At 37.5% G+C, this 25950-nt stretch overlaps 1 protein-coding gene across 1 annotated transcript; it reads left to right on the forward strand.

Moving 5' to 3' along the window:
* The first annotated feature begins 1440 nt into the window (after positions 1 to 1440).
* On the forward strand, positions 1441 to 14863 carry LOC131686217 (ATP-dependent RNA helicase me31b). The gene is made up of 6 exons (XM_058970462.1): positions 1441 to 1594; positions 10740 to 11648; positions 11716 to 11791; positions 11861 to 12239; positions 12433 to 13080; positions 13215 to 14863. The coding sequence occupies exons 2-6, from the start codon at positions 11602 to 11604 to the stop codon at positions 13382 to 13384; spliced, it is 1320 nt and encodes a 439-aa protein (XP_058826445.1). The 5' UTR covers positions 1441 to 1594; positions 10740 to 11601; the 3' UTR covers positions 13385 to 14863.
* The last annotated feature ends 11087 nt before the right edge of the window (positions 14864 to 25950 follow it).

Raw genomic sequence — 25950 nt, forward strand, 5'->3', positions numbered from 1 at the left:
ACTTCTAAGAATAGATTCCAATAGATAAACCAAAAGATTTTTGGTATCATGGCATTAAAATTTTAAATAATGTTCAACATAGTTAAAATACCACGCATTTGCACACAGAAGGCTGCGCTTCCCTAGTCTGGCACGATAGATTTATGTACCTAACGCGCACCGCTTCTATGAATGACGTCATCATCGACTATTTAAAGAGCAGATTTGGTCGAGCAAGCTCAGTTGCCTCTTGGACAGCAGGCAGAGCAGAGCACTGCGCTGCATGCTCCCACAGCCAGTGTAGCAGAGACTAGCGTCGTGGTACTAGTTGTCTCTTTCGCACCACCCATCATCACCAGCGTTGACTCTTTTTGCTTGGTGCGTATCTTCCATTCGTGTACGGACACGATGTACTAGCACAGCTTTTTGATTCAAGCACGGTATACCGTTCGCTTGGATTTATTGTTTGAGGGAATGTGTAGGTATATTCAAATGTTGCGTGTATGATAGCTTTCGGTTTTTCTTTGCGTTGTCGTCTCCATGACAGGCTAAGGAGACGAAAAGTTTCTTAGCAACAAATTCACGCGAATGGATAGAAGAAAGTGCAACGAAGGTTTATTATTTGCGTTTCATCAATTTATTGATTACACGAGATTCATTTCCACTCACCCTATCCCACTTTGATTCTACCAATACATAGGTACTACAAAGCGTATTTAAGAATGGATGCACTGTTAGTTAAAAAATCGCTGCAAAAAATGCATCTAAGTCCATCCATAAAACTATTTTCGATTCTTGTATATGATTTGCTTCGATATATGATTAAAACCATTGCATTCGCTACATTTATGTGTACTTTAGGAAAATTACAATAACAGCAAAATAAAACTATAAAGCTTGTCCTATACAAGGACTGTGACTGTACTGTCTAAAACATGGCTTTTATGCATCGGTCTGGTTGTTTACCGCACACAATAGAAAACTTTAAAATTTTAAAGCAGTTTCAGATATTAGTTCGGTTTTCCATCGCAGTTTTCTGTCTGCTTTCTTTAATCGGATTCGATCGCCCATTGTAAATAAAATGACCTGATGAGCAAGACGGTTTGATCCATGAAGTGAACTGTAGAAAGAAATGTTTGATTAATTATTAATCCAAATGTAATAAGAAATTAAATATTTCACGTATTGCAGTCCTACGTCTGCAATTCGTACAACCCCATAGGGCTGTCCCTTGTAGTTTTAATTTAGCCTTCCTCCACGATACCCCGAGATTCAGTCAAAAGAACTCTATTTTAGGTAGTTTTTCGTTTGCGTGTAGTAAAGCTCTGGTGTTTGGTCGATGAGGCCGCAATTTTGTGAACCATCCAAATCATCGCATTCGTGCTGTGGTTTGACTGCTGCAATGACAGAAGAAATCCGTTTAGCGGCTTAGTAAACGGATCCCGTTACCGTTATGCCGGACCTTTTCTTTCGCTTTCCACAGCCAGCGACGAACGTTGGCATCAAGTTAAGAAGTTACGGCGCAAGAGAGAAGACGTGAAAAAATTTGCAAGTTTTCAGCGAAAAGATTAATAGACGGTGCAGGGTAGCAGCGAATAAAAACGGAATTATCAAGGTAAATTTGATAAATAGCATAGCTTCTGCTTTTTCGGGTAGTGTTTTTGGAGCAATATCGCTGTTGTATGCTGCCAAAAACCACTCGAAAATGCGTCTCGTAAAATGGAACACGTTTCGTTGCTGGCTTATACATGGCAGCCGAAAAATGAGTGCCGCTGTGGTTCGAAGGCCATATTTAATTTTGTCGAATGATTATTCAGGGATTCGGTATTGTGCATTATTGTATGCTTCTAACGACGTTTTGAAAATTTCGGATTGGTAATGACCAAATTTGAAAGATATTGCTTTTTATTGTGCTATTAGAGTACTTATTTCGGATCTTGTAAATTTGTGACGTCATATTTCGCACTTGTCTTGATGGACAAAAGGAGAAAAAGAAGCCTACCAAAAGAAAGTGCAACACAAAGAAGTGGTAAATTATTAGAAATTAGATTCGTTTCAACGATAGCTTTGGAATTTTATCTCAAGGTGCGGTATTATCCTCCAAGGCAAAGCCAACTAATCAAACTTTACTAGCACCGGTATTCAAATGGTCTAATCGGATTTGCCGATTTACAGTAGGTGTGGCTGTTAAAAAAGTGTTGAAATGTAGAAAAACGAAACGAAAAATTTGATAAGACTAAAGACAATGTACTCACTGAAGGATAAGTTTCTTCTTGCTTTTATTACTAGGTACTTTTTTCTCATTGCTACTCCATTTTCGACGCTGCAAACATAACCTCCTTGCAGTGAAAAATACGCTAGCAGCAGCGGTTTGTCAAATGCTCAATCAAGTGAGGAACGTTTCACTGTTTCAGTCCATTTTACAGTGCAGTGAAAATAAAGGGTATTCTGTAACCCGCTTGAAATATTGTATATTTTTGACAGTGTTCAACAATTTTTTGTAGGTTCATGATGTATTGCTGACTAGCTTATGTGTTTAAAATGCAAACGGGTTTTCCAATCATTGCATCGGGGTCAGGAAGGGCAGTCGTGTTCTTTTTTCGTTCAAGAATCAAAGGTTTTGAAACTTACTGATATCGAGTATAACTCAAGAGTACTTATTCAAAAGGTCCTAAGTGACACTGAGCTCGAACTGAGAAAAACGCGGCTGAAGTTTCATGGACCTAAAACAATTACCTATTAGAGAACAAATATGTGTTTTGATGAAACAATTATGCCAATATAGTCTAAGGACTATGCTCTTTAGGTAAATAATACTAAACACATGAAATATTTAGTGCTTATGTAGTTTTTAAGCCCTTTAGAATGATGCGTCCTTTTGAAAATTATAGGACCTTTCACATAGGTCTTTTTCGGTCCTAAGAATCATACAACGCTGCACATAAGGCTTTTTTTTTAGCAAAGGTAGCTCTTACGACGAATATTGAATTTCTTCAGTTTTCGACAAAATGAGCACGGGAATACGAATGTTCTTCATTACTATGGTAAATAGTTGCACTGGATTTAACAGAAGTCTTGCAGAAAAAAATTGCGGGAAACATTAGTTTATATTAACAAACCGTTGGCCGGAAGTGGTTAAAACCAACGAACGGCATGTTACTTTAACTAAGCTTTCCAATTATTTAATTTATTATACTTTCTAAATTCAACTTCGAAAATAAGTCGCATGATCAGAAGAAAATAATTTCTTTTATTTTGATGCTTAGGACGTTTTTACTAGGTACCTGCAGTGGGAAAAACATAGAATGAAATGAATCTTGCGTCGTTTTTACATGGCGCCTATGAACAGTTGCAGGGGTTTTGAAATGTTTTACGCATAGGTCCTTTCAATTTAAAAGGTCTCAAGCGCAAAATTGCAAAATATGATCATGAAAACTTTGCGACTTTTTATATAATGCTTGTTATTTTGATAAATACTAAAATGAATCTTGGTTTTCGGTATTCATTAGCTATGTTGTAATCACATGCTGCGCTGCAAATAACTCAGTTTTTTACATTTGTCACTAAGGACCATTTGAGTCAGCATTCTGGAATTACTATATTCTTAGGCGGTCACACAAATCTGCAAACTGGCAGCTCTTATTTCAGATAGAAAACACGGGAATCAAGCAAGCGGCAAATGTTCAAGCGGTCCAAGCTCTATCGTAGACCCGTTTTTATCGAAGATATATATTATATTATAATGTGTAATTTGGATTTTTGTAATTTTATTAAATACGAAAACCTGTGAGTACAGAAGTTATTAGGATAGCGATAAATACATAAGATGTGGTTTTATGCTTGTGCGAATACATCTCGGAACTACATAAACATATTCTCTATTTTTGTCTCCATGCTCGATAACACATGAAAAGAGTCAAATAATTATTACCATAATCCGAGATTATCACAATACTTCATACACCGAGCAAAATTTACTAATGAAATCCATCAGAACTACTTATGACTGAGTAATTGTTTAGCTACTTTTCCCCCTGTAAGTGGAAAACATGTTTTTCTTTCGTGGATATGCTAGTTTAGTGTTGTAGATTCATAAAAAAGAGGCGGAAAGCGAAAACTTTTAATAATTCATTAATTATTTTAAAGTAAATTGTACCTAATAACTTTGTTCATAGGGTTACTGTGCTCCCGAAAGTAAAGTTTTTGGCGAAGCTAGCTTAATGCGGCTATGCCGCATAGCCGTAGTCCTCGTACTCGTCATCGGAAACGTAAGCGAACCTGTGATCCACTCGTTTGCCCGGTATACTCAAACATAGGGGCTATCCCTAGCTTAAGTCCGACTGAGCGGTAGCGAAGTTGGACAGCATGAGAAAAAAATCGAAAAAAAATTGCGGTGGAAACATAATGTAGCATAACACTAGAATTCACTGTAAATTATTGTAAAATTACTGTACTGTCACAGCGAAATTCATAGTTTTGTTACTGTACATTCCTATTCGGGTAGCGACTTTTCATAGGATTGAAAAGAATGAAACAGTGTAATGTAAGTAAGGTTATATGGTGAAACTAAAACTTTGTGCATTATCGGAGTAATTGAAGTGATGTGGTGTTAAGTTGCTGAGGATGAGCTGCAGAAAGCGGTGGCTCCTCGCAAGTAAGCCCTTCGCTTACGCGATTTACTCAAACATTGGAATTTATTCCTTCTTTTGAACATGAGCAGTTCATTGAATCTTCATGAAAATGACTCTTTACGTTTGCCCAGTTTACACTTGAAGAATTGTCCCAACTTTTGAGCAAGACTATCCTTTTCGGCATAAAGTCTTTCGGCACAACATCGTCTGACATAAGACATTATATGGTAGTTGGCCATTTGACCTAGCAGTCGTATAGTATAAGCAAAGACAAACAGACATAACACCATGATTAATTCCTTAAAAATATCGATCCGTCAAGCACCACATGGTTCTAACCACTCATTTACAAATTAGTTAACCCTCAGACGCAGGAACTTTTTTACAAGTGGCGCCATATATGGATTATAATCGTAAATGCGATTACTGTCCCAATTAAAAATATATTCAAAATAACCGCTAACATTGGCGAAGAATTGTTGTCGAGTGTTATATCTGTTAGTCTGTGGTATAAGTACCATTTGGCATAAGGTATGAAAATACTTTTGAATGTATTTCGTGTAGATAGTACATTTGCGTAGGAAACATTTCCAATGCAAGAGAAAGATAAATCTCGACAAGCATATGATTACGGCGTTAAAGCCAACTGTCAAAATGCACTTTTAGCGGAAATTCAGGACAAACCGTTACTCTTAAACCACAGATGTTAGTAGTAAACAAAAGAGAAAAGTTTTCTCTTTCATTAAATGCTGTGAACTGTGCTGTCATATGTTTGTCGAGAAATGCTCCAAAAACACACCAAACCGTTTGTCAAAATGAGCATTCATTTCGATTTTAATATAGATTCAAGGAAAGTTCGAAAGAAGGAATTAACACCTATGTTTGAATGATTCGGCCAGGCGAAATATCACAAATTTGCGCGCAAGAGTGATTTAGCATACAACATCAAAAAAATTGCTCATAATTGGAAGAAGGAACCAATCCCTATGATCGAGTAAACCAGTAAACCAAGTGGATAACAGGCTTGCTTGCGAGAGGCAGCCACATTCGGCGGCATGTCGTCAGCAGATTTATACCGCATCAGTTCCTTAAATTAGATAATGCGCAAAACTTAGGCTTCACCACAAAAAAATATTAGGAACATTAACTTTTCTGGGGAATGGGGCATGCTGGGTTATGACTTTCTGGGGAATGGAGCATTTTGGATAATGGCCTTATATCAAATAAAATATATTATCCCGCAGATCAAAAATCACAATAATGTACTCTATTTAATTGTTGTTGCCAACAAAAATCTTGTTATTCGGCTCACACATTTTTCAAAAAATAGCGCTCCGAAACAACATTCGCCCCTAGCGCACGCACACGAAAACTGAGAACCGCAAAATTTTGTCTGATAGAACAGACAACAGAGCTACACGACAGCCATGAGAATGAAATATACGCTTTTCATAATACTACCATAGCTGAGGATCAGCTGGGAGTTCGAATTGGCTCAGCGGTCCGAATTGGCCCACTTCCTCTGATTATAACCAACTGCCTTGTTTTAATGATAAGCACTTCTTTTGAGTTTAATTTTTGGCATTATTGTAACTTTCGTTTTATACTGTAGATTTTACAGGATTTTGTTGATGCAGCGGAGTAGAACTGCGATCTACCAGACGTATGTTTATTTTGGTTATCATTATTATAATTGCCAGTGAGTTTTAACTCTCTATACAACGTTTCAATTATTAAAATTATCCTTATTAACCTTCTAAAACCTTTTAATTTGATGATTTATTGAATGCTCGGTTGTTACACTGCTGTAGCCCTTGGAGCGAAGGCAGTGTAATGCTGCTTTGCCGCACAACCGAGACCAAGCATCCGCCGGACGAGGTGGCCGCCGATCCGCTGTCGGAAGCGGCGACCCCTTGCAAGCAAACCTGTGATCCACTCGTTTACCCGGATTACTCAAACATATGGGCAATTAATTAGTTTAAGTCCGACCGAGCGATGTTGGACAGTTCGCGACTGGAAGCGATGTGGCGAAGCCATATTATGTAAAAATGTTATTTAATAATTTGTTAATAAGAGCAATCTAATTATTTTTTGAAGCTTCAGCAGTAGCACACCTCAAAATTATGCAGAATGACCTTGCTTCTCGCTCAGTTTAAAATTATGTCTGTTTTAGATGTAGATAAAGAAAATGGCAAATGATTTCCAGAAGATCGTAGGACCCTCGCCTTGCTTCAACAGAGGAGACAAGCGCTTCTGTAGGCAATCCTTAAGGTAGATCTCTCAGTTTATAATCCCGGTAGTCACGAACGGCGCATTCCGTTTGCCACATAAGCAGATCGCTTATCAAATCATGTATTTATTGTCAAACTTTGGAAGTTTCTGCTTCGTTACTTCCTCCGGAACATCAAACTTGTGCTGGGCGATGAAGAACAGTAGCCCCGGAAGCTACCGTAAGTTCGTCTTGACTCATCATCCGTCGTCAGCATCTGGGTGTACACTTTCGGGGCCCGTGATTTTCCCACTGTATTTTTTTTCCGTTCGTCACGATTCGGAGCTTTCTGTACCTTGTACGTATGCAGTACCTCTCGGTCCTTGGCTCTATGAACGAAAGACTTGGGCAGATTCAATTTTTTGGCCACATCCCAGACCGAAGCATTGGGATTCCACTTAAACACTCACTACACGCTTGTGATCATGATCACTAATTGAAAATCCATTCTAACCGCTTTTCAAGAGAAAATGCTTAATGGGCTATTTTCTACAGCGTTTTTCCGTGATGCAATTTGATGTGCGACACCTTTTAGCTGCCCATAAAGGATTAAAAAAAAGATAAAAGCAATAGGGATCTTTAATTTGGAAAAATTGTGCCAGTTTTTCATATGTATTGGTAGCGGGTGTCCATACGAGTACACTCATATCATTCTTAAACCTTAATTATTCTTTTATAATTTTTAAATTAAAAAAAAAACAAATTAAATTCAACCAGCAAACTGACAGTTGTCCTACTAAATGACGTATCTGCAAATATCTCGTGCGCCTCATTGTTAACCGGGACAGCACCCCACACATCATGATCTGGTACTTTGTCAATCCGCTAGCAGCCTGCCATCCCAAGTTTCATCTGCAAACTATGGTAGATCTGATAAGGCAACCTATAAAGTCGTGCAAGTCGCATGGGTTTGGATGTGTTATTGTCATAAAAGGAAACAAACTAAAAAATGTTTTTTTCAATAGTTTCGGGCCAAAAAATTGAAAAAGGACAGATATTAACTCACGGTACTAATCTGCATCAGAATCTGCCTTAATCCGCACACCCCTAAAGATCTCTATTTACTACATAGGGTGTGGAGACTATTTTCGCCCTATTTCTATTATCGTCCTACCCATTTGAAGCCGTTAGTTAGAGCAGCGTCTGCCATCTGTTCAACGCATTGGCCCATATGGTAGTGCGAAAATAGGAGCATTCGATTCGAGTTTTCGTGGTGCTCAAACAGAAGTATTTCCCCATTCTCAGGACATTTTTGGTATTAAATTGGTTCTTGGGAACGAAGCAAGGATACTGATGCCAATTGTGCATTTCATCGACTGTAGACTGAGTAATTAATAGAATAGTGTGGCACCCTCCCTAATGGGGCGAAAATTACGTCTTTACCCTATGTATAAAAGAAGGCAACATCTCAGACGCTTTAAGCTATTATAAAAATCATAAATATTCCAAATATGTTCGAAGAATTGACAATATACAGAAGAATTTAAATTCTTAGAAATTCTTAGTTGCATTTAAAATCAACAAAATTCAAACAACTTGTCTTGTTCAGTAGAAAGTGAAAAGCAGAAAAAACGCAGTTGGTTGCATAGCTTGTCTTCGTAAAAGTAGTGCAACGACTAGTTTTATTGTATTTCCGAATAATTTGGGAAATTTTTATAGACCACCGGTTCTCAACCTTTTTCATATCACGGACCTCTTAGAAATTACCCTGGGTTGCTGCGGACCGCCACAGATAAACATAGATTTTGGACGTTATCAAAATGTTACTTTCAGTTAGGAAACAAGACTTGAAATTTCAATATGCATTCGGAAAATACATTTTTGTTCGCGGACCCCCAGCAATGACTTCTTGAACCTCTAGGGGTCCGCGGACCCCAGGATGAGATTCACTGGTATAGTCCATATCGGGCAATGGGATGTCGGAAAACTGCATCGCAGAAAATTGGAAGCACGTTGCATATCAATGGCCACCTCGCCCGGCGGATCCTCAGCGGCTTTGCGCTGCTTCGGATCCTTGGTCTCGGTTATACGATTAAGTTAAGGGTTATTTGTATATACAGTAAGATTCTGTTTTTGACACGTTCCGTTTTTGGCATGCTCCCATTTTGGCACACTCCGATTTTGGCAACAAATGGGTTCCGTTTTTGACAACATTCTTGTTGTACATAATAAGTCTTTTGAAATGTGCAATAGATATTTTTTTGTATCAATTGACATAACATTTGACTTTGTTTCCAAACATGAGAGCAGAGTGAAAAAGAATCGAAGCTCTTTTTTGACGACTGAAAATTAACATGATGCGACTCGCAGTGTTCATGCAAATATCCATGTTATTCATTCAGTTGAATATTGTACAGTATATTCATTTTACTAATTATCTGGGAAAATATTTTCAAATGCAGGTAAAGCATATGGAACAACAATCATCATTGCTTACATTGTGCCAGGGCCTACTTTGATGTGTTTGATTCGTTGCTGCACGGTCGCTTCGTGTAATAATCGGAGACGAATGAAAATCTGCATGGATGAATGGGTAGTTTGTTCGTTTGACGTTTTCAGCTGCGAAACTGAATATTGAAAATGAATCTGGCTGAATATGATCAATTTTCATTCAATGAATTTGAATATTTTTAACTCTGCATGGGAGTCATATTAACCCGCAAAGGGGCAAATCTTTTTTTGCTTCAAATTCTGTTAGAATTGAACTGAAAGAAGGAATCAACCCGTAAGTTCGGGTAAACCGGGCAAACGACTGGATCACCAGTTTACTTGCGAACGCTATTTGGTATACAAAATCAAAGAACTGCTCATGTTTTAAAGAAGGAATCAACCCTTGACTCTGACGAATTTATATGTGTATATATGCAGAAACATAAGGGTTGATTCCTTCTTTCAGCCATGAGCTTTTGTTAAATTTGTATACCAAATAGCTCTCGCAAAAAAACTGGTGATACACTGCCCGGTTTACCCAAACTTAGGGGGTTGACTCCTTGAAAACATGAGCGGTTCTTTGAATCTGCATGTCAAAAAAGCAAAGTGTTGATTTACTCGTTCGCCCAGTTTACTTAAATATAAGGGTTGATTCTTCTTTCAAATATGAACAGTTCTTTGAATCTGTATACCAAACAGCCCTTGGTTTTGTCGCATAACCGAGACCAAGGATCCGAAGCGGCATTCGCCGAGTTCGGACGGCGGGTTAGCGGACCCTCACAAGCAAACCAGTGATCCACTCGTTTACCCGGATTACTCAAACATAGGGACTAGTTTAAATCCGACGGAGTGGAGCTATGTCGGACAGCACCGAACTTAAAGCGATGTGGCGTAGCCACATTAGGCGTCAACGCCTAGTAGCAGAAAATTCAATGTATTTTTCAAATTATGCCAAACGACCATTATGCCAAATGACGTTTTTGCCAAATGACCATTATGCCAAGTGAACATTATGCCAAATCAACTTGTGCCAAACGAACTTATGCCAAACAATGTGCTCCCCAGAAAATTATCGATCAGTTAACTTAATGGGCCAAATGGGCTTTATGCCAATGGCAATCTATTTTCAGTTTTGTTTAAATCGATTATGCTAAATGACCTTTGTTCAAAATGACGTTATGCCGAATGACCACTTGAATCTCGCTGTGGTTATGCCAGGTGGGTTTATGCAAATCGACTTGTTGCCAAACGACGTTATGCCAAATGTTTTTTTTAAAATAAAGAATGAACAAAGAGCGCCTTCCATCTGTTCTTACACCCTATTGGTAGTTTATTCGGTACGTATTCAGATTCAGAATTTTCGCCCCGCAATGTTCAAAAATATTTCAAACATTTTCATTGAATTCATTCCATTCCTTCTTCCATTACAGCTAATCGGTGTATTTCAGCAAACGTGACGCACGTGAACGAAGGAACGAACACGTTGTGCCCTCATCGGCGAAAGCCTGCTCGAATCGACCGCAGCAAGTTGTGTATCCTGTCAGAGGGAGGTAGTTTGAAAACTGTGATTTTCGGAGGACAAGTTCTGTCGAATCTGGACTTAACACGACGAAAGTAAAAAAAAGAAGAAAAATCATAAAAACTCTTGAACAAAAGTTCTCTACCATTCGACAATTTAGTGTCGGGTTTAGTCCGCGTGCAAGCTGTTATTGCTCGCCAATTCAATTGTACAGAAAAAAAACAAAGCGAAACAAAGAAGATTAATCAAACGTAATATTCAAAGTGCATGGTGTAAAAGAAAAGTTTTTAAGTGGTAATAAGAGACACTCCGAGAAGAATCAAGTCAACATAGGAAAAGGTGAAGAGAGCAAGACTTTTTAAATTATTATTTATACATTAGCTGTAATATAACAAGAGAAAAAAAAAACAAGTGGTCACAAAGATATACGTTGGAGCAACGGCACGAAGAACGAAGCAAATGGTACCGAGATAACAGAAGGTTATACGCAAATCCACGAAGAAGCAAACAACAAAAAACTTGGAAGTAGTGTGAAAAAAAATCAGTCTAAAGTGTAAGCATCCTAAAAATAAGAATTAGTTATAAACGCAAAACGCAAAGTGAAGAAACGGATCTGGGGTGCGGTTTTAAGGAACGAAGAAAAAAGTCACCCACAAGTTGTATTTATACTATCGAAAAGCAAAGCGGTGAAGTTATAGTATAAGCGTAAAACTTTATAAGTAAAAAACACCAGTAGAGGATAAGCCGAGCTAGACGCACTCTACTCAATCATCATGATGACTGAAACGCTGAATTCTAATAACCACATAAGCCAGAAAGGGTAAGTGGCTTGGCTACAACAAGATTATCAAAATGACGCATATTTTATTACTTTCTATACATTGCAGCGAGAACAAAGTGGATGACATGGGATGGAAAGCCAAACTCAAAATACCGCCCAAAGATACTAGAATTAAGACTAGTGTAAGTTTCTCGTCTGCGCCCAAATTAGCTCAAATGGTTCTAATCGTGCTATTCTTTCATTTTCTTCAGGATGTAACGGACACTCGGGGAAACGAGTTTGAGGAGTTTTGCCTGAAGCGTGAGCTGCTGATGGGCATCTTTGAGAAGGGATGGGAGAAGCCTTCGCCAATCCAGGAAGCAGCCATCCCAATTGCACTAGTGGGTAAGGACATCTTGGCGAGGGCCAAAAACGGTACTGGAAAAACGGGCGCGTACAGCATTCCTGTACTAGAGCAAGTGGATCCTACTAAGGATTATATCCAGGCGCTGATCATCGTGCCAACGCGTGAGCTGGCACTGCAAACATCACAGATTTGCATTGAACTTGCGAAACACATGCATATCCGGGTCATGGTAACCACCGGTGGTACCAACCTTAAGGATGATATTATGAGAATTTATCAGAAAGGTAATTATAATTTTTGCAGCCTATTACCCTTGCTGAATTAAAATGATGATACTCTCAGCCATTGAGATAGCCATCATGGTTTATCGTTGATGCAAACATTTTGCCAAATTTACTGATTCCCTGTGAATCATATGTGATGGGGGTGACTTGTTAAATACCATCGACTTACGAGTGTTCTACCGTCATTTTACAGTTCAAGTGATCATCGCCACGCCCGGCCGTATACTAGACCTGATGGACAAGGAGGTGGCGAATATGGCCAACTGCCGTATGTTAGTATTAGACGAAGCGGACAAGTTGCTGTCGCAAGACTTCAAGGGCATGCTGGATCATGTCATTATGAAATTGCCAAAAGAGCGCCAGATTCTGCTGTTTTCGGCAACATTCCCGCTAAGCGTGAAAAACTTTATGGAGAAGCATCTGCGCGAGCCATACGAGATCAACCTTATGGAGGAGCTCACCCTAAAGGGTGTCACCCAGTACTACGCGTTCGTCCAGGAGCGACAGAAGGTGCACTGCCTGAATACCCTATTCTCCAAGTTGCAGATCAACCAGTCGATCATTTTCTGCAATTCGACACAGCGTGTCGAATTGCTGGCAAAAAAAATCACCGAGCTTGGTTACTGCTGCTACTACATTCACGCCAAGATGCAACAGGCGCACCGAAATCGTGTTTTCCATGACTTCCGATCCGGACTGTGCCGGAATCTGGTCTGCTCCGATCTCTTCACCCGTGGTATAGACGTACAGGCTGTGAACGTTGTTATTAACTTTGATTTCCCCAAGATGGCAGAGACCTATCTTCACAGAATTGGTAGATCCGGACGTTTTGGACATCTGGGTAAGTGAAGATTCTTTTTGGCTTAACACAGGTCATACGATAGTCTCATGTTGTCTATGTTTATCATTCTCATGTATGTTCATGTGCTTTTTGGCTTTCCCTGACAATCTACTATGAACTGCCTCCATTTACAGGTATTGCCATCAACCTAATCACCTATGAAGATCGGTTCGATCTTCACCGCATCGAGAAGGAACTGGGTACTGAAATCAAGCCAATCCCCAAGGTGATTGATCCGGCCCTGTACGTGCCCCGGTTGGACGATCCAAATAATACCCAGGAGGAGCAAAACATTAGCAAATAAGCCTATTTCCATTAATGCAACATAGCCACATCCCAGCAGCTTCAATCGCGATCACTGTCCAAAACTAATTGTACCCATAACCGGATGTAACGTTGCGTTACCCGAGTAAGCAAAAATGACCTCACACGAACCGTGAAACCGAAGAAAAAATGTAAACGAGGAAAATAATGGAATTCGATAGGTTGGGCTGCTGGATGTAGGATAGTCATACACACACAGCTACAAGAGAGAAATGGAGTCTTCAAGTTATTACACTTTTTTGTTCGAAATTTTTAAAGAAATTGTTTCAAAGGAAAAGAGAGAAGCTACTGATGAATTCAAACAAGAACCCACAAATACACAAGACAAAATCTTCAAACAATTGTGAAAAAGGACCGCGACAATAGAATGCCTGAGGAAACCCGAGAGTGGACGTGGATCGAGTGGATGAAAGTCGTGAACGAGTGAATTGTGGGGAAACCAACCTAACATCGCTAGCATTGAATCATCGGTGTAAATGTTGATGTGTACTAGACAAGAGAAAAAAAAAACATCAACGCCTTTTTATATATTCTACTAGTGTCAGAAGAGGCAATCAGGATCGACGAACCGGGTATGGCGCAGAGCTCGCCGAAGAGAATGTTCTGTAAATAGCATTTCGCGGGATCTACCCGCAAACTAAAACTTTAAAGTAGTGAAGATGCCGCCGCCCATGGAAACTAAACGTTGCAGGAGATATCCGGTTCCGTCGATGCCGTTTTTGTCAGTGCAAGTCTGCGACAAAGTCCAGCTGTTATTTAGTTTGAAGAACATTAATTTACACCTAGAGTGAACTGAGCGAACAAGGAACCTATTTACACACAATAAAACATCTACAGCGCAGGTCAACGAAGCAAAAACGATTTTTACAGCAAAGAATTGAAAGGAGAAACTAAAAAAATATACAAGCAACGTGAAACAAGTGAAACAAATTAGAAAAGACGGTTTTAAATGGCATCAATGGGAGAAGGAAAGCTCTTCAAATTGTAGGTATACTCTTTACCTGACGAGAATGATTTACCGTGAGACTTCTAGATGGATTCATGTGTTGGAGGAGTTTGTTCGCCCAGGTCATACTTCAATCAGGCCTAGGTTAAATGTTATCATCCATAAATCACTAGACCATTCATTCATCGTCCGTTTATTGGTGTTTTTCTGTTTACAATTTTTTTCAATAACAGTATGCAAATCCGGAGATATGTATTTAAATTCTATACACGATGGAGAAAGTTTAATTTCAAAAACACCAACTACGCAAACATTAGCTTTGGTTCATAATGGGGTATTGTGCCTCTGACACGTTTTAGCGGAACCAGATAAAGAGGATTACGCAGGGTTTTTATCTGTTTGATTGAGTTATCTGTAACAGTTTGCACCCTGTGTAAAATATATACGTTTCTCCATCGCTCAATGTCATTATTTTGAAAACAACAAATACATTAGCTTATGCACCTGTTCGTATATTTTTTTGATTTTTTATGGTTGCCTTTTGAAGAGATTTGCTTGCTATCGAAGGAAGATTTGCCAATGTTTCAGTTTTTTATAATATAACCATTGTGTTATTTAGTAAAAAACATTGCACAATCAAACGAAACGGAGGTACGTCTTCCAAAGTTGCATGCATAATTTTCTAGCCTATTTCTGAAAACAAAACTATTTGTTATGGACCTATCTGTGCATTGGGTTGAATATGAACGATTATCAGCCACGCTACTTTCTCTTTATTTTATTCAATCATTTTCTCTGTAACATTCAGCAAATGTCACAGGATCACGGGTCTGTAACAATTTAATATAAGATATAAAGTAACGATTCTTCGTTTAAGAAGAGTTTGTGCTTTTACTAGGGAAAACTACACCGGATACAAAACATCTGTTCATTTGCAGGAGCTCGTTTCGCCAATTGTTCACAATTGCGCGAAATTAGCCTTAATCATTCATGTTCCTGTGCAGTACAGAAATGAAGCAGAAGTGTTTTAGACACGTTTTGTATTACAGTCATGAGCCCAAGGACAGTGATATGAATGCAAAACTCCTAGAAAATCATAGAATGAGTCGATTAGATCGGTTTTTTACCGAGTTACCAAAAATTGCCTGGAACGGAATCGATGCCGACCTGTCGATCGTTCAATCACTCATTCTAGCATTCATAGTGGAAGGAAAGAAAAAAAACATCGACTCATTTCAAAAGAAAATGCTAATGGTAGATGATCGATATTGTGATAAAATAATCGTCAAAATTATTATTAATTGAATCAACATCAAACCAAAGGGGTAGCAAGCAAAAGCTGTAGAAGATGGGCTACAAAAGATGCGACAGAACATCGTTTCAAAATTCGAATTTATATATGCATTATTACCATCCTTTGCTAAATGAAGAATCTCCGGTATGTAAATTTGAATTTGTAGTCAATTAGGAATCCATCTCCGATCGGCAAGTAGATTATAAGAAGACCAAGCAGCCCCTTGAATTAGTCGCTTGCAGAATAGAAAAAAATTAAGCAATTGACGAAGAACAAACATCTAAACAAGTAGTTAATCCAGGCAAATAAAATGTGATCTCTATCAATAAGAAAGGTTGAAGAAAGTTCGCTATTCTTTTTCTCTGTCGAACAACTATTGCAATGTACTTCCGCTCTAGAATTCCCATTTATAAGTGCAATCTAGATATGTATTTTCAGTATTTAGAACAACTGACTGCCAAGTTTCGTACTACAGGGCTTATGTGTTACTCTTAAACGCATGTTCTGGTATTATTCGAATCCCCCGACTTCATCGATTGGTTCAACTATTCATTTTTACCAACAGCGGAAGTGCTACCAGAGATAGTTTGTGGAAAGAGAATACAATTACACACTTCAAAGTACCTGTTATTTACACGAATATGAAGCGGAGAGTAACATGCAAATACATCCAGTTGATGAGACGTAACACAACAACACAAAATGTCTCAACAAAACAGCAACGGAGATTCATCACAAATCAAAGCCAAGTTTCCCCCCTTTTCGAATGGCGGTTCGTATTGTACGGTTCATTAGCCAAAAATTTTCCACACTCAAAATTTCTTCAAACGTAAAAGCTCACCATGATAGTCAATAGTTAACGGCAAACCAATCAATGACTGATCTCTTCGATCAACCTTGCGGTCACTTTTCCCGGGATAGCAGTTTTGATTGGCTTTGATTTGTGAAGATTTATTATTAAAATTTGAACGTGTATTGAAGAAGTTAGTTCTAAATCTATTTCCTATAATTTCAAATAGAAGTAAGGAAAACGAGAGCGACGAGAGAAAAGCCGAATGAAAACAAGTGATGTAAACAAGCGAAATCACCGTACCTGATATTTGTTATTGTGAGAAATATGTTTAGAAAAAATTTAGACCAACACGAAAAAAAAAACAAAAAAAAATAAAACTGCTATCAAAAACCAACCTATGTTGTTCTATGTATGCATTTGAAAGAAAATATGTGTTTGGTGTTCTGCCGTTAGTTATAAAAATACAAGAAGAAAGTAATAATATCTTCAACTCTTCGATTAAAGGCGATTGCGTTTGCTTTCGGAGCGATTCTTTCACTTCGTTTTGATCAGGCTTAAAAGAACCTGCCTAGTAATGGAGACCATATATCGAGAATTCTGTTAAGAACCTGGGGACAGTAACCTACTTTAATATTGAGAACATGTGCAACTAATGAGTTTACTGCCGCTTTTCAATTGTACACGGAGAATTTTATTTAATCATTGGTAGCATATTTTTCAATTTGCCTCTTTTCTCCTGCTGTAAATTTTATGCATTGAACCTATTCGGTCTATACACTCATTGAATGCTTACTAGAAGCACGTATATATCGGAAAATGCACAAAAAAATAGGTGAATAGAAAATAAGTTAACTGCATGATTTTCTTTCTCAGTTTGTAGTGTATTGACTGCCGTTCTACGCATAATTGTCCCATGTATATATATCCCCCATAGAACATGGGGTATATGCTTATAATGGCAGTTGAGTGGGTAGAGAAGAGTAAGCTAAGTTACGTTCAATGTGCAAACTAGGCTTGCTGGACGATCATATACATCTGAGCAACATCAGATCTTGTTCCACTCTTTTCAACTTCTATTCGATAGTTTTCAAGCTGTCACCGGCGTTACGGTTTGGTAAGAAAAATCCCTTCTAGTCACTAGGGGACATGACTGTGAGAATAAGGTTCGAGGCTGAGCAGCGTTAAGATGCAGTTGGCGTAAAGAGGGTATCGACACAGATCGCGAGCTTTAAAAGAGCAAATGAGACACAAGCACTAAAATGAATCATGTAAGTAGTACTAACACATAGGGTAATTGTGCCTAATCCATTTTAGCACCTCTATCAAGACCTCTATTCATCCCACCCATTTGAGCACATTAGTTAGAACAGTGTTTGTTATCTCTATTCAACGCATTAGCTGAAATAGTAGGATGGATAACTGTGCGTTGTTCACGACTTTCCACTTCGCTTAAACACTGAGAACTGACATGCAAGTAAAGTTTTCAACTTGTGTAAGAAATTAAACAGTCGATTTGAAATGACAACAGCAAGTAGTAACTTGCCACTAGTCGGCGCTTCGATCGGCCAGCAATCGCTATACGGGACTTGTATACAAACTGAGATACAATGGTGACTCACGCATGCGAACTTGTATGCGATGGTGATTTTCAACGTATTTTCATTTAAATGTTTACACAGGTTTTTCAGGAAAGTTTGTTCTAGCATATATGTCTGTTCTCTGTGGCTTAAATGCGAGTACATTACATTTTCCGGGCCAGATTTTTCATTGTATTATTTCTTAGGAACGTAGCAAAGGGGTTGCATCCTATTTAAGCGTAATCCAGCGTAAGTTAGCTCAGTTATCAACGAAATAGTCTGATATCCTGACCATTAAAATGAATAAGGAGTCGTTCACCCTATGTTACAAACAATTCCAGGTCGTAGTTCATCATCTGTACGGATTGGTGTTATATCTGTGGCCTTCGACTGGCATGGTCCATGCTCATTGGTGTGGATGTCTCCATGGATGTTTAGTAGACGTGTGTTCCTATTTAGAAGTAGATTCATCATTTCACTTGAGTGGGGCATACTTTTGCTATGAGTATAAGGCTAGTTCAGAAAAGAAGTACAGGGATAGTTAATTATTCAGAATATAAGTTTTCACAATCATTTAACTCGGTCAGTCATTCCAGCTTTTGGAAATGCTGAATCGCAGTGTGGGTCGATGTATTTTTTTCTGGTCGAGCGAGATGGACATTCGGTTTGGAGCAGGGGTCCGTTTCGGGGATTTGTCAAAAGTATTTGTCATATTCTTATGGGCAGAGATACTTTTCACGGAACCCTAAAATACCTTCACCCGTCTATTTACTTTGCAATGATAATAGAAAAATCGAAGGATTTACCTGATTCATATCCTAATAACTACCAATATAGACTAGAACATAGATTATCGCAATCTTTTATAAGATCAAGAGGGCATATTACAGTTGCAAAAGAAGTATTCGCTAGTAAATACTTGATCCGCTTCCGAAGAGGGAGACCTGAAACAAGACAATGCAATTTTTTCAGTTGTATTGACGATAATTCAAAAAAGATGTCAAGAAAATGTTTGAGGATTGGACAATCATACGAGACAAACATGTGTTAAATTGTATGTATCTATGAATGTCGCTTTATAGGTATGGATGGATGTATGTTTGTATGTATGGTATGCAACCTAGAATAGTATAATGCCGTTATAAGCATATTTGTCCCATGTTCTATGGGACTCACTATATACATGGGACAATTATGCGTTGAACGGCAGTATACTCATTATACGGCAAATAATAATATAGCTCATGTACTACACAAAAGTATATGAAAATACTCCATACAACGAGTAAATTTAAAATTTAATGGATTAAAAGCAAACCAATGAATATGACAATAAAACATTTGTTTTGCATGCTGACACAAATTGATAACTGGTTTTCTATCCTTTTCGCAAACCCTAACCCTCATACACGAGCCAACAGTCATCATTTCACTCAGCCAAGACCATGCGTATTCCCGACACAATTTATTGCTTTATGGACTGCTTTCCTCGTTGGTCAAACAAGCGCTTTGTCAGATGAACGAAGTGTGAAAACCTATTCGAAAACTGAAAATGTGATAAAGCCGATGGGAAGGACAAAGTTTCGGCCGAATTTCTGAAAATCTGGATTGGCTGGATGGAGAGGATCTTCGGGTTGAGGTCTATGCCGATAACGATAATTAGTACACGACCAAATTTTAATTCTACAGCATAGTATTCAGCCGTATTCTGCATTACGACGGATTGCTTTTTCGACCGAATGTGATTTGTATTCTTAATAACGACAGCAAAACCAAACGGGAGCCTGCACTTTCGTTCGAAAATGTGATCCGTCGTTAGGCAGAATAAGGCTGATTACTGTAGAGTAACATACCAATATTTTTTTTTAAACTTAAAGATGTGTGATAATTTTCCAATTGAATTGTACTACCACGCGCAAAATAGCCTTTTTTCTCGTTTCCCTCACGTTTTCAACATTGAACTCAAACATCACTTTATATCATGATTTTAACAAGCAGATAATATATTTGTATGCTGGGTGGAAATGTTTTTAAGAGTTTTTAGTGGGGTCGACGACACAAAATCGTGTATTGCACATTTTACAGCGATTCTGCTGAACTCCGCCAAAAGACGGGGTTGGGCAGCAGAGGGTTAAATAAATACACTATAGATGTACGAATTCGGATTCGAGACACTGTATTTAATATATGATAAAACGATTGGCACTTTTAATTATAAAAAAACCCAGCCCGTTATACTGAAAGATAAACAATTGTTTCATTTTGTGTGTCTCTAGACTTTTACGGTAAACTTTATGTAAAACTTGAATTGAAAAAATAACTTTGTCCAATATAACTCTGATTAGAGTAACTGATTTATTTTGACCTCCCCAATATTTTTATTGTTGTTTATTAAACGAATTCACATAAAATTTTGAAAATCTAGAAGTAGTTTCATCAAAAATTTTTTTATTACAGTTATTATATTTCAAAATTATTGTTGCAGATACATATTTTCACTATAAATCATAAAATGGTGGAAACGTATCAACGTATATGATTTGATCGATTTGATAGATACATGGTAAACAATTGAGATGTCGAGTCTTTATTCAGAGATTTTGTGACATTAATGGGAATTACATGGATGAATCAAAAGTGAAAGAACAGAAGAACAATTGAATTTGATATTCTTTATTCTTTTTATGGTAGTTTATTCCAACAATATCAAATTACTGCTAGTATATACGAAGCGGGCGACAAATGGTTGCAAAATTACTACCATGGCCAAAATATATTTCCTCTGCGGGCCAAAATAAAATATGGGTGATGGAAATAGAAAAAGAAGTATTTCATGAAAAATACCATTTTTATCGATTTCTTAGTAAATGATACGTTTTTAAGAAATCTGTATTGATGGTCACATGTAAGTCGATGTTCTGCATGAGTATATTTACCAGCTTCTGCAGACTTTATATGTTTTATTTGCAAAATTTTAAATGTATGCCCTAAAGTGGGCCAAAATACTTCTTTTACCCGAGTTTTTTTGTGTGGAAAGGTCATAATGAAATCAAAGACTCTATAAAACTGATTAAGCTGCCGAAGACTGCACAAAATGTTTTTGAATAGGACCATTACCCAGAAGAAGCTTTCATCGATTTGGTTTGAATAAGTATGTTGGGTGTGCTTTGCAGTATCAAAGCTTTCGCAAAAGGAAACGAAAAGCGCTGGAAGCAATCATTTGTTTACAGCGGCAAATTGAGCTTCCTCTGAAATATTTCGCATCTTTATGTCAAGGGAAAGTTTCTGGGTGTTAAACAACCGAAAGTATCCCGAAAAAGCTAATCAAAAGTAGAACAATTTCAAGAATGGTAAAATATGAGATATGTATGTCTTTTATTCGTTTTAAAAAATAAATTTCTCTGGGTCTCGGTTTTATCTAAACGATCTTACCAGATCAATTTAGAAAGGCTTCTACTGAACTGTCGAATTGGTGTTAAAAAGGTGCGTATACGCGTATACACGTAGGGTAAAGTACCTATTTTCACCATACTAAGCAGGGTGCCTCACTAATTCATTAATTTTTCGGCCTACAATCAATGGAATGCGTAAAAATTGACATCTACAGCTTTGCTTCGTTGTTAAGAACCAATATAATAACACAAATGCGCTAAAATAGTGAAATTCTCGTGTTTGAGCGCTAAGAAAGCTCGAATCGAGTGACCCTATTGTTGCGCTACCATTTGACTCAATGCGTTGTACAAAGATGGCAGACACTGCTCTAACCAACGCCTTCAAATGGGTAGTGTGATAATAGAAACATAGCGAAAATGGGCTCATCACCCTATATACGTATACACGAGAAAGATACACACACAACCAAATTAGTCAACACTAGTGATGGTGAGCATGAACATGATAACCGTGCAATAATTATTCGTAGTTGGTACACCGTGATTGACCCGAATAATCTAAATCCTCAATATACACGTTTCGAGAGTTTTATACTTTGAAATGCTAATAACGGTGCCGGCCACGTCCTTGCAATCATCGGGGAAGGTAAGGAATGTTAGTGTAACAAACGTTGCTATGAAGACTGTGTAATGTTCATCTCCATGTTTGTCACAGGAAGGAGTTTTTGTTAGATTCAAATCGATAAGTGATACGATCTATGCAACTCTCAGAAGTGTTATCTCGCGTTTATTGCTCTGGGTAGACGGCTACCGAGAATTTATAATAGATGTATCGTTTCTTGAATTAATTCGGAAATGCTCGGTTTATAAATAAGCGGACTGTCGGGAATGTATTTTATGTTGAATTGAATCGAACGACATTCGACCTGTTTTTTATTCCTTGTTTTATTATTCCGGAAAAATACGACATCCTAAAGAACAATCTAGCTATATGTATAAAAGTCAATGTTATATAAATGCATTTTGATTTAAAATGATAATTAGAATTATATTCTGTAATAATATTACAGTTTTGTATGTCGATTAGTATGAAATTTAAAAACATGTATAAAGTTGTTAGAAAAACTTTTTTTGCTGATAATTTCTCCATCATGAAATTATATTCCAAATGTTTCTTTTCTCTTTAGGTTTTTGTTGACAAAATATTAAATTTAGAAAAAATGGGTTATTTTGCAATGTAAATTTTTATCATAAATTTTTGTTTTTGTGAAAAATGACACATTTTTTCAGTGTATTTTTTTTTTCGTGCAGAAGCATTCCCTGTAACTCGTTCTCAGATAATTTTACTGTATAAAACAGTGAATTCAAACAAAAAAAAAAATAAAATTATTGCACGTAGAAACGTCCATGCTCCTTTGAAAAATTGCCAGAGAAAATCATGGAGGATCATAAACCGAACACAACGGTAAAGTTTCGTTCGAATAGACGGTTATATTTTGCGGTCGGCTGGTTTCTCATGGAATCCCTCTATACTAGCGCGTCTGTCGGAAGGTTAACACCGATATTGAACGATTTTCTAACAGGTGATGTATAATTTTATCTCTGTCCGGGTTATTGTATAAATTTCAGAATCAGGATAGGGAAGAAGAAGCATAAAAATGATGCATTCACTGCAGTATGAAATATATGAAAATATCCAGCCGGCGAATGCAGTAATTTTATGAAAAATATGTATCTTTTACTTCTACTTCGATATCCTGAAACTAAAATTCACATGGTGGATATGGGTCAATTTGAAACGCTAGCCAGCTCGGGCCCCCAGCTGTTTTTCAACCATAGAAGCACTACAAATAGCTCAAATATCTTACTTTATGCCCAAATGGTTAAACACCAAAAAATGGTGTTTAACCATTTAACCAAAACTTTTAAAAAGGACTTAATTACATGAATTAATTGTTTTTGTTGGAGAAAAATTCCAAATATCTCGAAAACTCGCATTTTGCAAGATATTTGTTAAATGTATTTTGATTTAAAATTATATTAAGAATTATATTCTGTAATAAAATTACAGTTTTGTATGTCAATTAGTATGAAATTTAAAAACATGTATAAAGTTATTGCTAGAAAAACTTTTTTGGTGATAATTTTTCCATCATGAAATCATATTCAAAATGTTTCTTTTCTCTTTAGATTTTTATTGACAAAATCGAAAAAATAGAAAAAATGTTTTTTTTTGCAATTTGAAATTTTATCATGAATTTTTGTTATTGTGAAAAATGACACAAAAAAATTTTCAGTGTATATTTTTTTCGTGCGGAAGTATTCATTCCCTGTAACTCGTTCTCAGACAGTTTTACTGTATAAAATAGTGCAATCGAACAAAAAAATTGAAATTATTGCACGTATAAAAGTCTACGCCCTTTTAAAAAATTGCGCTTGAGTCCAAATAATCTTATTAACTGTGGAAAATGTTTAGTCTTGCATGCCGGTTAAACCTGTAAAGTTTTATCGGAATCTAAGATGGACGGTAACGATTTTAGAGATTTTCGGTCGGGTCATCGTGCAATTCCTCAAATGTCTATCACATTCTTATTATAGTACTTAGCACGTGAAGTCGACGCTGACACACTTTAAACAAATAAATATAGTTGGCTTAATCAGTATGAGTTCAATGTTATCTTCATGTGATCATAGTTTGAAATGGTGGAATGGGTTTGGAAGTGGACGGGTTGGGGGTTAGTAGAGTGAGAGTGGAGGATGTGTCAGAAATTCTTTGTCTTAGCGATTCTCAAACTGGGGTCCGTGGGCCCCTGGGGGGTCGTGAAGTAATTTAAAGGGGTCCACAAAGAAGATAATATATCTAATAACAATAATATATTTTTGTAACAGACTGAAAATAATATTTAGTACAGATAGTAGGGTAAGGTGGGGCGAATCCGACCGTTGGGTAAACCCGACCCCCCTCTGTTATCGAAAATCGGAACCTCTACGCGAACTAATATCAATGTTGTGTAGAGCATCGAAAATAATCATCATGGTGGCATGACAGCAAACGACAATAAGTGTTGTTGCAACTTTGACTACAGGATATTTCTGATTGTTAAAGTGATTGCATAAAAAATGTAAGTGGATTTAAATTCTTTGATAAAAGTCCTACAAAGTGCATAGATGAATTTAGTCCAACTTTTTTCATAATTTTTTTTAATTACTTCGTAATGAAAACTGACGCGATGGGTCAAATCCGACCTCTAAATAGTAGGGTAAACCCGACCGCCTTTTTTGCTAAGAAAATGTTTATTTATCAAATTGAAATATATTGTTATTATTCTTATTAAGCATAAGCATAAGCATAAGAGATCGCCCGTAGTTGCTACTTCGTTATTGACCAGAACCAAATTAGGTTGCAAAATGTTGATTGGAACAACATGCTTGGGAATAACATGATGAGCCACATTGTACAATCTATTATGATCCCTGCATGCTGATCAATACCGATGCCGGCCACGTCCGAATGCAGATCTTCTGGGAAAGGAAGGAATGTTAGTCCGATACATGTTGCTACTAGAGACCGAGGAATCCTCTGCATCTCCACATATATCACGGGAAGGGGAGAGTTGTTAGTAAGTGTGCCAATAGCGTTATCATGTAATAATTGCTCTGGGCAGCCGGCTGCCGAGAATTTGTGAAATTTATCATTTGTTGTATTAATACGATTAGCAAAATAAGCAACTCCGGATAGCCGGCTTAAAAGGAGCACTGCTTATATTTTTTAATAATATTCAATCACGCGACGAATTTTTTCGTGGTTTCTATCGTGTCGGCGCTGATTTTACCCGGCGATCGTTTGAATAAAATGAAGAATCTTATACAGAAGGTTCATCAGACTCTTCCATAAGTGTCGCGGAGTTGGTGGTTTGGTTGGAAACAGGGTCTAGGATTCGCCCCAAGCAAGCGATGCGACCTGTAAAGCATAGTTTATTAGTTTGTAGTTCAGTTAGTTTTCGAGAACACGATCGCTCGAAAAATAAGATTTTGTTTAGTTTTTTGTTCTTTTAAAATCTGGGTAGACGGCTACCGAGAGTATCCTATGTTTTCTAAACAAAAGTAATTTCAACTCCACACAGCCGATCGTGGGAGTATTGCCCAGAAAAACTAATCTTATCTGCTTAATGAGCCGGATCACTATTTATTGCGACATTATTTAGACTAACTTCGCTATTCCTTCTCTACGATATATTTTTTGGGTTGCAAACTACCGAGTGATAACACGTTATTCAGACAAAGAGTTATGACAGCTCTAGATGTTATAAATCAACGAAAGTGCTTCCTATTTGTAATATCGGATTGTTTGTGAAATGCACGTATACGAACGATTATATCGAACATTGAAGGGAAATACAGAGGATCGTTAACCTGATGGACGGGCTTGTTACCAATAACGGAATTTGAAATTAGATTAATTAAAACAGACGCGGCGAATTTTCAGTACGTATTGATCCGCGATCATCGATACTAGTCAAATTAAAGTCTTATTGGAGCTGATT

This window comes from Topomyia yanbarensis, chromosome 2 (genome assembly GCF_030247195.1).
Source record: "Topomyia yanbarensis strain Yona2022 chromosome 2, ASM3024719v1, whole genome shotgun sequence".
Lineage (NCBI taxonomy): Eukaryota > Metazoa > Arthropoda > Insecta > Diptera > Culicidae > Topomyia > Topomyia yanbarensis.